Genomic DNA, 16,850 nt, shown 5'->3' with positions numbered 1-16,850 from the left:
TGGGAAGGTATCCACCACATGTAACAACCATGTCTAACTCAGTACAATACTGGTTAAACATTTTAAACATGCCAGAAACTGGATATGCAAAGGCTTGTTATCTAATCTTGTATCAGTTTGATGGAGTTGGTAGCAACTAGAATCAAAGTTTGTTGAATCTTCACGGATTTGGTATTGGAACAAGGCGTTCGTGATGTCTCCCAATTTCTTAGAGTTTGTAGGGAAAGGCTAACAAACCTGGGCATATACCATAAGTGAAACCAATAAGGTTAATGATTATTTCATGATCGAATCTCTGTAGGAAGAATTGTTCTTAGGAGATTCAGATGTGGGAATAATAAGCTGGCCACTGGAAATGGTCGGTGGAGGGGCTCATGAAGAGGACAGAATATGTTTACCCTGGTTATAATGCCGCCGTTTGTTTGGGGAAATGTAGCATTACATACAGGATGGCATTGTAACCAGATATAACAGTGAGAGGTCCTATGCAGTTAACAGGGTGATCGAGCCGATGTCTCCTGTGGTGGATAATTCTAGCATCTAGGGGCTTGTTGTTGGTGGCAGGAAGTGTATTGTCACATGTGTTGTCTCATCTGGGATTACAAGACTACTTAAAGCATTAATGAGTTTGGTCAATTAATTTGAGCCTTGTCCATTAACCAATTAAGGCATGTATACTACATGCAGCCAGTGCAGTTGACATTATAACCAGGGGGAAATGGCATTGGAACCAAAGCAATGACAAATTGCATTATATACAGTTTGACACTATAACCAGGGTGAGTGAGTGAGTTCAGTTTTTAAGTCACACCGGCAATATTTCACTCATGTCGTGTCTAAAACAAATTCTATATTCATGTTAAAAACCCTGTCAACGGAGGACAGTAAAATTACTAGATTTTCACAACATGAGCTCGAACTGACTAACATATATCCTTAAAAGTAAATAACTATTTTGGGCAAAACAATGTGAAAATGGGCTATTTATCACCAACACCTGAAGGTAGATCACCTTACTAGAGTCCATAATAACAAGGGTATTACATATTCAGGAAATCGGGTCTTGCACAAACATGGAATTATATCTGACGTGGAATTATAACCAGGGGCATTATAACTAGTGTTCACTGTATTGCCTTGATAAATTGATTATATAAACAGTTGAAGACGAAGGACACTTCATCACTTCTTGTCGCATGTATAACAAGTTGAGAAACAAGTTTATTTACCAAGCATTTGTACAATTTATGTAATGTTGACAAATTTCAGAAAGTAACGATTGATAATACGGTGTTAAAATCTTTAACATTGTATATTCTAAAGTGCACACAAATCAGACAGCAGAATGTTAACAGCTAATGGAGACAACTGACAATTTTACGACTGCTTTATGAATTTCGGTGATGGGAAATTTTAACCATTGTAAATCAGCATGATATGAATTGTCACTCGAATCTGAATGTATCTGCAGTTGAAGACAAATGTATTTCTCCATGTCATTTCTGTAATAAACTGAGAAGCACGTTTTTTTAACCAGGCATTTGTACAAGCAATATATTATGACAGCAAGTTACGACAGATACTACAGTGTTAGAGTCTTTACCACTATATATTCTAGAGTGCACACGTAACAAATATCTGCATGTTACTGGAGACAACCGATACTTTTATGAAAGCTTCACTTAAGTCTTTGAAGGGCATTTAGAAGTGAAATGCATAAGGATGAAGATTTTATGGATATCAACTTCTTTATATGAGAACACAACGTTTCGGAGTTAATGCTTACTCCTTCATCAGGTGATTGAGAATGGGGTACAGAGCTATATTTATATGTACAGGTAAAACAATAACAAAGTAACAAGTGGAATGACTTAACGAAAGCTGGAAGCCAGTATAAACAAGCGCTGATTGGAACCCGACAGTTATGATAACAATGATAGAAGCCAATGGTAATACATTACAGATGATGGGATATGTTTACATAACACAGGTAGGGGATTAAGGACGATGTACATGATTGGGGATAAGGATGGAAGCCAATGGTGGATGACGTTTACATAACACATGATTGGGGATTAAGGATGATGTACATGACTACATGAGGGTTGATGGGCATGTTTACATGGGGGTTGATGATGTACAAACACAAGTAGATAAGGATGTACAAGGGTAGATTGGCTATACATGAATTACATAGATAGAATGTACACAGATAGATGAGATTAAAATATCAATAAGTCCCAGGCACTTGGTAGGTACACTCCTTGGTCACGGTTGATTGCTGGTTTCTGTCTCCGGATCTCGATGGCTTCTTGCATTTTCCTTTGGCGCCAGTTGTTGTTGTTGGTAGATGGTATCCTAGTGTCCTCCCATCGGATTGAATGTCCAGGGTTCTTGAGAATGTGTTCAGAGATGGCCGATTTCTGGTCGAGTTTGCTGACAGAGGTCTGGTGTTCCTTCAGTCTGGTGTTGATTGGTCTCAGCGTTTCTCCAATGTATAGGTCGCCACAGTTGCAAGGGATCTGGTAGATGCATCCTCTCGGGTTAGGGTGTTCACAGCTGGGTCCTTTACCGTTGGCTTTTAGGTAGGTCTTGATGGTCTTGCCACTGGAGAAGGTGACATCGATGCTGGCTTTGGTCTTGATGAGGCGTGATATTTGACGACTGATGGGGCCAAGGTAGGGTATGGTTACTCTGATGGGTGATGGAGAAGGCTTGAGGCGGGGTTCTCGGTCCTTGAGGGTCTTGTTGATGGTGGCTGTGACGAGCTGGGAAGGGTAACCGTTTAGTGTGGTGAATGTCTTTCTGAGGTGGTCCAGTTCATTGTTTAGGGCATCAGGATGGCAGAGGTCTTTGGCACGTCTGGTAAGGGTGGCGATGATAGCTTGCTTGATCTGAGGATGGTGGCAGGAGTTGTAGTGGATGTACTGGTCGGTGTGCGTCGGCTTGCGGTATACTGAGGTTCTGAGTCCATCGGCTGTGGTGTGGAGGGACACATCAAGGAAGGGCAGGTGTTGGTTGGTCTCAGTCTCCATGGTGAACTTGATTCTTGGATGTTGGTCGTTGAGGTGGTTGAAGAGCTCGCTGGGGTCGTTGTCATTGGTGATGGTGGTGAAGGTGTCGTCAACTTTGCGGTACCAACAGAGGGGCTGGAACGGAGCTGTGGAGAGGGCTTGAGAGGAGAAAGAGGTGAGCCCATGGGGAGACCGTGGATCTGCTTGTATATCGTACCATTAAATGTGAAGTAGGAGGTGTCAAAGTAGCTGCGGGCGAAGTTGATGATGCTGTGTATGGTGAGGTGGGTGTCCAAGTCATCTATCCTGTTGGCTAACTTGCTGCCAAGGATGTCCAGGGCTTCTTCTAGTGGGATGTTGGTAAAGAGGTCCACGACGTCGTAGCTGACCATGGTGTCTGTGAGGTCGGATTCTTTCAGCTGGTTGACAAAGGATGAGGAGTCGCTGATGTAGGACTTGCCATCTTTGCCAAATGGAGCCAGGAGACGTGAGAGGAACTGGGCGGTGTTGTAGAAAACTGAACCTCTGGAGCAGACTAGGATCCGGGCTTTGGGCGGGTTCTTGTGGATCTTGATGGTAGCTCTTCCGTATGGGGCTTGGGAGTTGATAGGGTTCAGCTGGTTGAAGATGATGTCATTGATTTCTCTCTTCTCATGAAGGTCCTTCGGGGTTTTCTTTTGTTGTCTTTCCAGTCTGGCCGTCGGATCTTTCTTGATGTTGAGGTAGGTGGTGGTGTCTGAGAGGCTGTTGTTGACCAACTGGAGGAATTCCGGGGTGTCCATGATGACTGCTGCCTTGCCCTTGTCAGCTTCGGTGATGGTGATGGTGTCGTCCTTCTTGAGTTCGGTGATGGCCTGTCTCTCTTGGTGCGTGAGGCTGGAGCGGGGCTTGGGAGCTTGCTTGATGGTGTCTATAATCTGGTGTCGGAAATAGTCTACGTTGCCATTGGGAGCCAGTTGTTGAAGTCCACTTTCAATGCTGGTGATGAAGGCATCTGTGTTGATCTTGGCGGTGACTGGGACATACTTCAGGCCTTTGGCAAGGAGGGACGTCTGAGATGGTGTGAGAGGTTTACTGCTGAGGTTGATGACTGTCTTGGGGTTGGTGGTGTTGTTAGCTTCAGGAATGTTGGAGGTGGGAGGGCGTTGTAACTGGGTGAACTTGGTGATGTGGGTAGTTTTCACTTTCTCATGGAGGTGCTGCTTGGTCTTCTCTGCTAAGGACTGGGTCTTGTGGTAGAGGTCAGGCTCGAGGGTGTCTTGTAGATGGCTTCTGCTAGTTTCAATGTCTTTTTGGAGGTGGGACTTGTGGCGGCGTAGGTGCTGTATCTAGTGCTTGACTATTCTGGTGCTGGCATTGTGGAGTATCTTGTTGATGGCAGGTGAGCGAGGGACAGGAGATGACAGTTGAAATCCTCTGGGAACGAGGTTGTTGTACCAAGGGCAAGGCAGCAGTCATCAAGGACCATCCCTACATATCCGAGTTAATAATGAGGGATGGCACATATTCGACGCCAAGGACCATCCCTACATATCCGAGTTAATAATGAGGGATGGCACATATTCGACGTCAAGGATCATCCCTACATATCCGAATTATTCTTATTCCCTTTCACTGAATGCACAGCAGCCAAACCGTAGTGCAGAAAAGTTATGCTCAGCTTACGCCGACGAAGAAGATACCAAATTAAGTATACCCTGCCGCAATTTCTCAACTTCTTCAAATCTAAATGTTGAACTGGCTAGTAGGGAACCGTATGCGTGCGTGTCGGCCAAAACTGGTAATCGTGACACAGAGAGAGAGACGCAGATGGTCACTGCTCCGGGGTCCTTGTAGTCACATAGACACGCACCTGCTTATATCCGTTAGGTATTACCAAAATCGTTCGCTGCACAAAAACCGTGTTAAACCAACGTGTGCATCGTGACCCTATCAAGTATGCATCGTGATGATTCTTGGGTTCAGGACAAGCGGAAATCAGCCCTGAAAGTACCCTTTGTGGAACTAGTAAACAACTGTATCATAACACAGGAATAGCACACTCAGCGTAAAACAGTACAAACACATTGACTATGGCAACAAAGACCGTGTGCCATATGAAGCAAATTGGGATACAAAGCACAATTTGCTGGATTTAACGGCTGACCAGATCGAAAAGTAAAGCATGTATGCGCATACACAGCTGAATAGCTGGGACGCATGTCCTGGCAACGTATTAATATGGACGTTAACATTCCGTCGACAAAGCTGCTACGATGGCGTCCAACATTCAAGTGGATACTCTCTTGAATGCTTTGAACGGAAAAGGTCGTTACCAGATACTACAGTTTTTCCTCTGTAAAACATCCACTATTTCTGCAACAGTTGTTATATTCGCCTTTGTTTTTGTTGGTAAGTAACATTATTGTCAGGAGATATGTTATGTAACTGCCATTGTTTACTTTATTTTTCTAAACTGGAGCTTTGTGATGCGATCTTTGAGTGTGAGGAGATTCTACGTATCAAAACCTCTCCATGTCACAACCTCTACATGTCACAACCTCTACATGTCACAACCTCTACATGTCACAACCCCTACATGTCACAACCTCTACATGTCACAACCCCTACATGTCACAACCCCTACATGTCACAACCCCTACATGTCAAAACCTTCTACGTATCAAAACCTTCTACATGCCAAAACCTTCTACATGTCAAAACTTTTACATGTCAAAACCTTCTGCATATCTAAACCCGTGCATGTCAAAGCCTTGTGTATGTCAAACCTTCTACATGTCAAAACCTCTACATGTCAAAACCTTCTACATGTCAAACCTTCTACACGTCAAAACCTTCTGCATGCCGAAACCTTCTGTATGTCGTAACCCCTGCATATCAAAGCCTTCCGCATGTCAAAACCTCTACATTTCAAAACCTCTACGTCAAACCTTCTACATGTCAAAACCTTCGATATGTCAAAACCTTCTGCATGTCAAAACCCTCTACATGTCAAAACCTTCTACATGTCAAAACCTTCTACATGTCAAACCCTCTACATGTCAAAACCTCTACATGTCAAACCTTCTACATGTCAAAACCTCTACATGTCAAAACCTCTACATGTCAAACCTTCTACATGTCAAAACCTCTACATGTCAAAACTCTCTACATGTCAAAACCTCTGTATGTCAAAACCTCTACATGTCAAACCTTCTGCATGTCAAAACCTCTACATGTCAAAACCTCTACATGTCAAAACCTTCTACATGTCAAAACCTCTACATGTCAAACCTCTAGATGTCAAACTCTCTACATGTCAAAACCTCTACATGTCAAACCTTCTACATGTCAAAACCTCTACATGTCAAAACTCTCTACATGTCAAAACCTCTGTATGTCAAAACCTCTACATGTCAAACCTTCTACATGTCAAAACCTCTACATGTCAAAACCTCTACATGTCAAAACCTTCTACATGTCAAAACCTCTAGATGTCAAACTTTCTACATGTCAAAACCTCTACATGTCAAAACCTCTACATGTCAAACCTCTAGATGTTAAACTCTCTACATGTCAAAACCTCTACATGTCAAAAACTCTACATGTCAAAACCTCTACCCAAAGTCCAGGCAGAATTATGCACGTTCCTATGGGTATAATGGAACAGCCCCAGGGTGGGATTATAGAAGGAGTAGTTGGGAGCAGAGGATTACAGGAGGTAGATGATTATTTATAAAGTTATAATTTTAATCATTTAAGATGAATTAATTATTATTTTTCACATGCAGACACGTTTTACATTCGTCTTAAATGAAAACACTTTAACTTGGATGGCCCTTGAGACGCAGCCTTAAAGTGAATGATATGTTTGTGAAAGAGTAACATGTAAAGTTGTTTCTGATCTAATGTTAGGATATTGAATATGGATGCCTCATGCATTGCATTTGAGATTCATAGATGAATACTTGACGACCTTGATGTAAAAATAAGTAAATACGTCAAACATATCTGTTGTGTTATATTATGGGTGAATATGTAGCGGTTAATAAAAAGTCATGTACATTAAAAACGTCTACTTAATCACGAAGCACAATCGACATAGGTCCATGAACAGTGTAGACAAACCGAGCATGACACTCGCACCTGGCCTGGTCGGCAGAGCAGCTGTGTTTTAGTGATTGATGCTGTAGACGAATGGACACTTGCCCTGAAGCAAGCAAAGCCTTTCATGGGATATTATCTTCTGAGGCAATGTAATTCGCTGCGAGTTGGGGCCCTCTGACACACATGATACCTTTAGGTTCGAATCTCATTTCGTCCTACTTACGACCCATGAAGGTCCAGGTGTAGAGCAGGCCTTTCGCAACTCATGCTTTCCATAAAAGGCGACCATGCTTGTCGTGAAAGGCGACTAACGGGATCGGGTGGTCAGGCTCGCTGACTTGGTTGGCACATGTCATCGGTTCCCATTTGCGCAGATCGATGCTCATGCTGTTGATCACTGGACTGTCTGGTCCAAACTCGATTATTTACAGACCGCTGCCACATAGCAGGAATAGTGCTGAGTGCAACGTAAAACAAAACTCATTCACTCACTCGTCCTACTTACCGTTTAGGCTGTCAGCACCAGTCCTCATGGGCTATGGCCATGGTGGTAGCCACCTGCAGCACCTTGGGCGTTCCTCCCACAGAAAGCCAGCTCTTCAAGATAGAGCATGAATACTGTTTAATGCGACGTCAAATATAGCTCGCATTTCAAAATGAGTTACTACATCACTGTGACAACTGATGCGTTAAACTAGCCTGTTAAATGTAATGAGAAACTTTCAGGGAGAAGTATTCCGCATGTCTGCGGTAAGGCTGGCAACATGTCTGAGTTCATCACAGCCATTGACGACGACATCTTCACCAACAATGATAACAACATCTATTACGACAAGTGTAACATCAAGGTCGCTGTTAACGTCACTGAGACGAAGCAGCTGCCATGTCTGTTTGGGTACAGCTTTGCTGAAAGAAAGGACCTCTCTATAACATCCGACGTGAGTGTGTATTCTGTCTAACATCAGACGCGATCTTTTAGTCTCCTAAACATCACACGTGAGTGTATATTCTCTATAACATATGACGTGAGTGTGTATTCTCTATATAACATCGGGCGTCAGTGTGTATTCTCCATAACATCAGACCTGAGTGTGTATTCTCCATAACGTCAGACATAAGCTTTTTCAGTGTGGTGAAACACATTGCAGACTCGTAATAACAATTCGATTTTCAGATGGAACTTATTTGTGAGAAGGCTCCCCTTCGAGCATTGGGTATGTCCTCTTTCTTTTTGGGGCAAGTTATCGGAGCCGCCTCATTGCCAGCATTATCAGACCACTATGGAAGACGACCTGTTCACATCATATCGCACTTCTGCATTCTGGTTCTTGGAATCTGTACATCCTTCTCACCTAATTACCCAGTATTCCTGGTGATGCGGTTCTTTATTGGAATCGTGCATTCGGTATGTGCTTGTGGAACGGTGAGCAGAGACAGTGCATACAATACATGAAATCTGCTCACTAACAAGTATGGCACACGTAACTGATGCGTAGCTGTCAACACTATTGTAAACATTGGTCGAGATAGATTTAAATGAAACATACAGCTTTATGGATTACAACTTCTTGTTTATTATGTTGAGCGACGTTTCGATGTAGATTCACATTTAGCTTGATAACGATGTGTGAATCTACGTCGAAACGTCAATCAACATAACAAACAAGAAGTTGTAATCCATAAAGCTGTATGTTTCATTTTTGATTCACCAACTTCTAGAATGCCCATTAAACAAGTATATAACTCACTGAAGGAAACTGCTAATGGGGCAAAGTAAAGCTTATAACCAGGGATTTGTCTTTCCGCGTTTTGATATCTCTGCAGAATCACGTGGTATTTTGCTGACACTTTCCACAAAACTTTAAATCTTTAAAATATATACATTGTATATGATTTGTAGATACAAGGTTTATCCAAGAGTGTGGACTTGTCACCTAACACTTGCATTATTTCGCAATAAGGGCGTGGTTGTGACTGATGCGACCATTTCCGTGGAGCTGTTTCCAGCGCAGCACCGGAAGTTGTTCGGCTTTATCACCAACCAGTTCCGGGTGTGGGGTATGGTTATATTAGCCGGCATGGCCTATTCTCTGCGGGATCAGTCTTGGAGATGGTTACAGCTAGGACTAACATCAGTCAGCCTCTCTGTTTTTGCTGAAGCAGTGTGAGTTGTTGTAACACTGTATCCTAATCACTGCAGTAAATTATAAACTCAAATATTAAACATGAGCTTTAATTAGCCTTTCATTTCAACCGTTTCTTGTCAAAATACTGTTAATGAATCGTTTTCTCAAGCATAATGATTTACTCCATATATTTCCAGTTTCCTTGACGAAACTCTGCGATGGCTGATAGTCCACGACAGGATGGATGACATCAGGAAACACATAGAAAAAGTAGCGAGAATAAACAGAGTTGACAAAAGTCGCGCCTTGAGCGAATTTAGAAACATGCAAGACCATCACCGGTCACTGTTACCCATGAAGCTGCCCTTTGACGTGGAACCTAAAAGTCCAGAATCGCAAAGCGAAGATGCATGTACAGCCACAGTGACTGTTACTCATTCCCTGGCCGATCTGTTGAAAGTGAAACGACTAGCTATCAACACTATTGCCACTTGGTATATGTGGTAAGTACAGCTGATGGTGAGTTGGGACTGCATCGGTACCTTCATTACAGGCCGGTAACAGGCCGGTAACAGAGGCCGGAACATGGGGAACATATCCAAACAGGAAATTTAGGAATAGCATATTTCGGCAACAACTTTCTATAATTTTATAAATCTTAACTATTATTGTTCACTCACAAACGAGGAATGTCACACTAAAAAGAGCTTGCACATACCCACATACTCACAGACAATGAATGTGACTCCTAAAGTGTTTGGATATACCCATGCACTCACAAACGATGAATGTCACACTAAAGTGTTCTCATATTTCAACACATGTACACAACACACATCTTAGATGTGATAAGCAACTTTAGAAGCAGGTCAAAAGTATTATTTTATATTTCGTACGTCAAATGTATGTCGCTACGTTGTATTGTTCTAGGCTATCCTGCAGTATGGCCCTGTTCGGAATATACCTGACATCAGAGACCTTGGCCTCGAGCATATATGTTAATTTCTTTGTGATCGCCATCATATCGTGTCCAGCCGGGATCATCTTCTACTTTATGATAGACAGGTTCGTGGGATACATTCACCTTAAATCACCATGCGTCACACTGTAGATTAGATCAAAACAGCTAGTTCGTGGATGCCAAATCAATTACACGACAGAATAGTCCGTCCGAACCCAGTTGGTTGTTGATCGACTGTTGCAGTTCAGCTAATGACCGGACTTCCCATTGTGTTTATACCATTTCCATAGCACTCATTCCAGTGCATGGAGTTGTTCACGAACATCCAACAGACACACTGTTCTTGTTTACTAAGCATATTGTCAGATTGGGTTTCCAGTTTGGTACAGTAAAACATTGTCGTTGTAAAACAAATTGGAATGGGTGGTAAACGCGATCGAAACCGTTCACCCCAGTGACTGTCGACAATACATCGTCGTCGTTTCTTGAGCAAAGAAAATATACACAAAGGAACACCTAACGAAGTGTGCGTCTCTTAGATAAAACCACGGCTATTGCTATGACTTGCATTGTTTTGCACCAACTGCTGGTGGCAGAAACTGCGTAGCTGGTAGTTTAAATAGTGAGTCTGGGAAGTACATTCTCGAGGTACGCAGCACCGTCATTGCAAAGGTAGTTGTCTGGGAAGTACATTCTCGAGGTACGCAACACTTCCATTGCTGTGGTATTTGTCATTGGAGTCCAAAAGAAAAAGGAAGTGGAAGCTATTGAAAATACGTATGTGAAATATGTTATATTTGGGATTACACTTTCATAGCAAAGTACACATTCTAGAACCGTTGTTGGATTCATAAACATATGTATAAACATTTCAAATTTCCCAAATACAGTACGACATGAAAAGTATACTCAGAGTGATTTTAGGGTGACACAGCTTACAGTTTTACGGTCTATAATAAGAAACTCCCTATGTGCCCTAATGTAGCAATTGCTTAATGCCCGACTGGTTAAATAATGACTAGGTTAGGAGTTAGTTGATTAGATAGCTGCTTGAAGATGGTTGATTCTGCAGATATGGACGAAAGTCGACGCTCATGACGCTGTGTCTACTAACAGTTGGAGGCTTGGCGGTAGTTACAGTCATCAGAATACTGGCGGGTAGGAATGTGTCTATGTAGTCTTGCATGATGTTCACTATTCATGTCAGAGTTCCCATAATGCCTCTTGTAAATAAACAATGACTAAATAAGGCGGAATTATCCCAAAAAGTCCCTTTATTAAATAAGGTTGACAGATTCTGCAAAGTAAACAAATGCAGAAAATAAACACTGCTTTGATAACGCAATAAAAGTACAATAAATATTACACTTGCATCACTGGCCCTGATCCACAAATACACTTGGTCTACAATAACACCCATTAAATAATGGACTGTCCCAAAGAACCGTTTCTAGAACGTTCTAGAACCGTTGTTGGATTGATAAACTCATGTATACACATTTCAAATTTCCCAAATCTCAATAGGTCTCAAAATGCAAGTAAAGCAAAAATACATTGCAAATATCATTATCACGTCACGTGAAAATATGTATCTGTATCTTGATAATATATATCAGTGTCTCAAACTATTGCTCACGAGCACATGGCAAAACGTAACCACTATGGAAATAATGGACTCGTCTGTAAAACTTCAGAGATGAAAATATGGAGAAGGTAATCACAAACACTTTCATTATTCCTACAGGAAATTATACTCCTATGAATACTTAACTGAGTTACTCAATGACACTCATGAAACAATGTACTCAGTCATGTGTAATGAAGCGAACAAATAATTTACTCTTTAAGTGCAATGGAATCTTCCGTGAAGCATGGATGAAAACAGTATTTAAAATTACCGGTAATTTTGAATATGAAAATAAAATACTCCTTTTCAGTGCATTTAGATAATAAATAAAAGAATCTATGTACCTGATCATGAAGAGTGAATTTTCCGCCTCAAAAAGAATATAGCTTCCGTACTTCCGTTACTGATGAACCAGTAGTAGATGTGCCACGACCTGACAAATGACCCGAGTTTGCATATATGGGAAGGTCCGCCAGAACTTGCAGACGCTCTCAGGAACGAGTGGAATAGGACTAACGACATCGGTGAGACGGCGTATCTGGGCGTGTATTAGTGCTAGAGGTGGTCGCACTCGTTACTAAGGAAGTTGTTGCGCAGTGAAATTGAAAACATATGATGTGTCGAAGTGTGCTAAATGGATGAAATAATCTAAACAACAAACATGGGGAACTAAACATGAATGTTTCATAAACTTAAAGGTCACATGCAACGTAAAACACAACTTTGCAGATTCCGATGCCTTTCGGGACGCACTTACCGAAACAAATTATCATAAATGTCAATTCAACCTCTAAAGTTGAAAAAACGCGATGGAAAAAAGACCGCGAACTAGGGGTTCAAACGATTCAATAAATTTCCCCCAGCGCTGGGGGAAAAACTGGTTTCAACAGCTGTACTGCGCTGCGCGCATAACGCATGCGCAGTGAATAGGTTCGCGGAGCTTGAAACAGTATGCATGCCCGGAGTATGAGGCCGTGAGCAGTAGTCTAATCTTGGTTGTGTACACAAACAAGTAAATAATCTACTCGTTACATAAAAAAGAACTTGTTGATTGTGGTAAGCAGCCTCTGTAACAGAGAAAGTTCAATGTCTGGTTTATTGACACCTATATGTCTGCCTGCCTGTCTGCTAAAGACAATATGCAATACACAGCTTCAATCATTGACCACATGCAATTTCAACTTAACACCTCTCAGGTTATAAACAAAATAAATTGATTTATGACTCGTGCACCCCAGTCCCGTCTCTGCCACATTATGTAATTGGGCAGGTGGGATACTTGTACACGTGAAATGTTTGTGTGTCTACATCCATTTTTCTCGGATAACTGGATCTGACGGAAGCTGGTGCAAACTCTTGTCACTTTCGAGTCCTGCTTTGTACTTGGACGAATGACAGTGTCAGGCCACGCAGTAGTTCACCACCACTACTTAGATGATTTTGGATTGGATCGAACGCAAATTCAGAGAACATTTACAAAACCCAACATCTCTATATACATTCTTTATGGATAACAACTTCTTCTAGTGTATATGATTTTGTTTGACAACGGCATATGAATCCATACTGAAACGACGCATCATCTACAATAAAAGAAGTTGTTATCCATAAAGAATCTTACTTTGTTGTGACTCTCCATACTTCTAAAATGCCCATCGAATCAGAAAATGAACCAGTCAATCGGAAGTCGTCGTTACACTTGAGTGCACACCTACCTGCTATGACTGGGTTCGGTCTCCCGAGGGCTTCTTTTCGAGAGAAGTAAGGCCAAGTACAAAATATTGCGCTTTTGAATCTTGATTATAATTTTGTTTATTCGTTTTTTACAATGTATATTATATGTCATAAATAAGTGATAATTGCGTTTTTATTTTGTTTGATTTTCTTATTGCATGTGACCTTTAATTTCAAACCTTCAAGTTCTGTTATCTATGTTATCTGTTAGTATTGCAAAATTGCTGTTCTGTTACACCTAGCTATATGCTACTTCTATTTTGATGAACTATGAAAATCCTTTTGAACTATCTCGCTACATCCTACCTGGACAAGCTAACAGTCACCTAACTCGACCAAACCTATACACACACTGACCGATTCGACAGTTTCCCGCGTGGTCAATAGCACGTGGTCTGACCGCACGAGAAAGTGCATGTTTCTCGGTGAACTGCGAAGCATGGCGCGTTTGCACAACCCGTAGATACGTTTGGTCTCCAGACCAGACACTTGAAATAACTGAGACACTCCATAATTGACTCTATGAACGGTCCTGTTCCTACCCCTCTGTCCATTACACGACACGTGCTCTTCATCTGTTAGTCCATTGTCCCCAAATGCTGGCTTCATTAAATGTGTGTTTTGCTTTGATGTTATCGGTCATCATTTTCTTTTGCCCTCTGGTTTATATTCCTACTTTCATTTTCGACAGTGAACGAAGGAAATGCAGCAATTGCATCCACAGTCTTCTCCTGCTTTGGAGCCATGGGTAGTCATGAATTCATGTCAACTTTGTTCTTTTACACTCCAGAAATCTTTCCAACCACGATGAGGTAAGACATCTAACCACAAGCACCCATAAGCACCCATTCGCCTACCTATACAGGTGAAAAGTGATTACATGTATATTGTTTAGCTTGGCTTTCATTATTGCTCCTATTGTCAATTCCTGTGCGCTCACCTCGCATAAAGTAGACAAGGATTGGTGAAATGTTGCCCCATGCCGATGAGGGTACTCTTTAAACAAAACATGAATTCGTGTCAGTGTACTCTTCTATGTATACTACCCGTCAAAAGTTTGCACTCACGTAAAGTACTCACTATGCATGTGCGTGCGTGCGTGTGTGGCTACATGGAAGAACAATTTCACCACGCACATGAAAGAACTTAACGCAAACCTTTTGCAGATAAATTGCACGAGCGTCAGTTATCAACATTCTGAAAAGCATGTGCAAATATCGTACAGGTGAACAGCATGTGCAAATATTGTACAGGTGAACAGCTGCATTTTGGTGTAAAGTTTTGTTCGGAATTCGCTAATTTTCACTGATTTTCATCATTTATTGAACTCATGACAATAATCTTTTCAACGTTAAAATTTGCTTTACAATACAACGTACATATATTTCATATTTGTAATTTAGAACACTTGACTGACGTAAATGCCAACATTTGCATTAGTGAGTCTATTTTTTATGGGTACTATATGTTCTATAAGGAATGAACCAGGTCAGGTCTCTACGGACCACGGGTCACACATTTTCCTTATAAATTGTGGAAGGAAAAATTGTTTTCATGCGTCAAAAGCTGGGTACTACATGTTATAACTGTACGTTCATGACGCACACTCACATGCCAAATGTAGGCTTCCGTGTGCTTGCATACATAAGGAGTAGAACTCGTGACAACACATGATGACGGCGAATGGAGTAAAAGCAAGAGTTTTTCTCGTAACCATGATCCGTACATGCTTGTTTCAGGAACGTTGGAGTTGGATCATCAGCCGCCATTGGTAGAATTGGCTGTATACTGACCCCGTTTATTATACTCATGGTAAATGACATGATGCAGCTTCACGTCTGTATTTATTAACATATGGTCGTGACTAAATAAACATTTACATTTTACTTATAAACTTATTCAAAAGCCAGGGACCCGAATGTCAGTAATGGACACCAGAAAAATGCGTGTGCTAAAAAGATAATGCACAGACATTACCAAGGACCTGAATATGAGTAGCACTGAAATCTGATCTCACGTCCCTCTGAAAAACAATTTAGGACATGCCTTCAGGTGTCATTCCAACACGGCCTTTTGTTTGACCGTTGACAATGCTAAATACCTGCTAAATGCTAAAAGGAGCAGTCGGAATCATGTTACTTTTCCTCAAATGCCGACAAGGGGTATATGGTGTTAACAGGCTGTTGTTTGGAATACAGAAGACAAAACAGTTACTGATTCTGCCCAAATCTCTCTCTCTCTCTCTCTCTCTCTCTCTCTCTCTCTCTCTCTCTCTCTCTCTCTCTCTCTCTCTCTCTCTCTCTCTCTCTCTCTCTCTCTCTCTCTCTCTCTCTCTCTCTCTCTCTCTCTCTCTCTCTTTAGTGGGCAGCACTCAACACTCGACCATTCAGTCGCTTTAGAAGTACGTAAGAGCAGGTGTTAGGCGTCCTTGGAAAGTGGAGGATTGTATTATGTCAACGGAGTAAATGCTATATTTAATAAATTGCCTTGAATGTCTACCTTATAGTCTCTTGAATCACACGTAGGCTTTTAATCTTGACGTGGCTTACATCTGCCTCCTCCAAAGTACCTAAGCCAGTTATAAGTGTAATTGCTATAGGCTGAAGCAACTGGTAACATAGGGCGAACTGGTGTGCGGACAATCAATCATCCTTCTAAACCCTTTGATACCTTAATACCATCGTTGTATTAATGCCACCACAAACTGATGTTCTTGTGCACTCCTTCAAAATCTCAAGTTTATGAGTGTTTAATGTTCCGTTCCGCTTTACCTTCAGGGAGATAACATAATTTGGGCACCGGGTGTCCTGTTAACTGCAATGGCTGTCATCACCTTGGTTGCGATTCAAGTTCTGCCGGAAACTAAAGGGAGAGAACTGCCACAGACTCTGGAGGACCTGAAGGACTGGTACAGAATGACGTCATAGAAACACCTGCTTTCAGTCACTTGTGAATAATGATTTTACATTTACCCACACTGAAGTTTACTTTCTTATAACTGACAATAGAAATGTAGTAAAGACTTGTACTTGTACAGAATTTTAGACTTGCCCTCTTCATTTCATTCTTAGTCAACCCCAGGGTCAATAACCAAAATGGGTTTATACCAGGAAGAACACTTAGAGAAGGTTATAATATGATCTGATGTTGGAAAGAAAGAAGAGCGATGTCCCTGGTCTGTGGAGTCTCATCGACTTCGAAAACACTTTTAACACTAAAGTGTGTCATTCGGAATGGGCACGTCTCCGATTTCATCCCTAATGAACGGGTTTGCAGGCAAAGTGATCCCATATATCCATATT

At 41.6% G+C, this 16,850-nt stretch overlaps 2 protein-coding genes across 2 annotated transcripts; one reads left to right on the top strand and one right to left on the bottom strand.

Moving 5' to 3' along the window:
• Positions 1–987: 987 nt before the first annotated feature.
• LOC137277274 (uncharacterized) lies at positions 988–4,482 on the bottom strand. Its single transcript, XM_067808934.1, has 4 exons — positions 4,452–4,482; positions 3,232–4,272; positions 2,929–3,160; positions 988–997 (listed from the first exon to the last, which is right to left on the bottom strand). The coding sequence occupies exons 1-4, from the start codon at positions 4,480–4,482 to the stop codon at positions 988–990; spliced, it is 1,314 nt and encodes a 437-aa protein (XP_067665035.1).
• Positions 4,483–5,269: 787 nt separating this feature from the next.
• On the top strand, positions 5,270–16,475 carry LOC137277233 (solute carrier family 22 member 6-B-like). Its single transcript, XM_067808898.1, has 10 exons — positions 5,270–5,405; positions 7,827–8,044; positions 8,275–8,505; positions 9,062–9,264; positions 9,424–9,729; positions 10,157–10,291; positions 11,260–11,345; positions 14,240–14,360; positions 15,288–15,360; positions 16,326–16,475. The coding sequence occupies exons 1-10, from the start codon at positions 5,270–5,272 to the stop codon at positions 16,473–16,475; spliced, it is 1,659 nt and encodes a 552-aa protein (XP_067664999.1).
• The last annotated feature ends 375 nt before the right edge of the window (positions 16,476–16,850 follow it).

Source organism: Haliotis asinina, chromosome 3 (assembly GCF_037392515.1).
Source record: "Haliotis asinina isolate JCU_RB_2024 chromosome 3, JCU_Hal_asi_v2, whole genome shotgun sequence".
NCBI lineage: Eukaryota > Metazoa > Mollusca > Gastropoda > Lepetellida > Haliotidae > Haliotis > Haliotis asinina.
The sequence above is the reverse complement of the archived record's forward strand: the minus strand, read 5'-3'. Positions and strand labels throughout refer to the sequence as shown.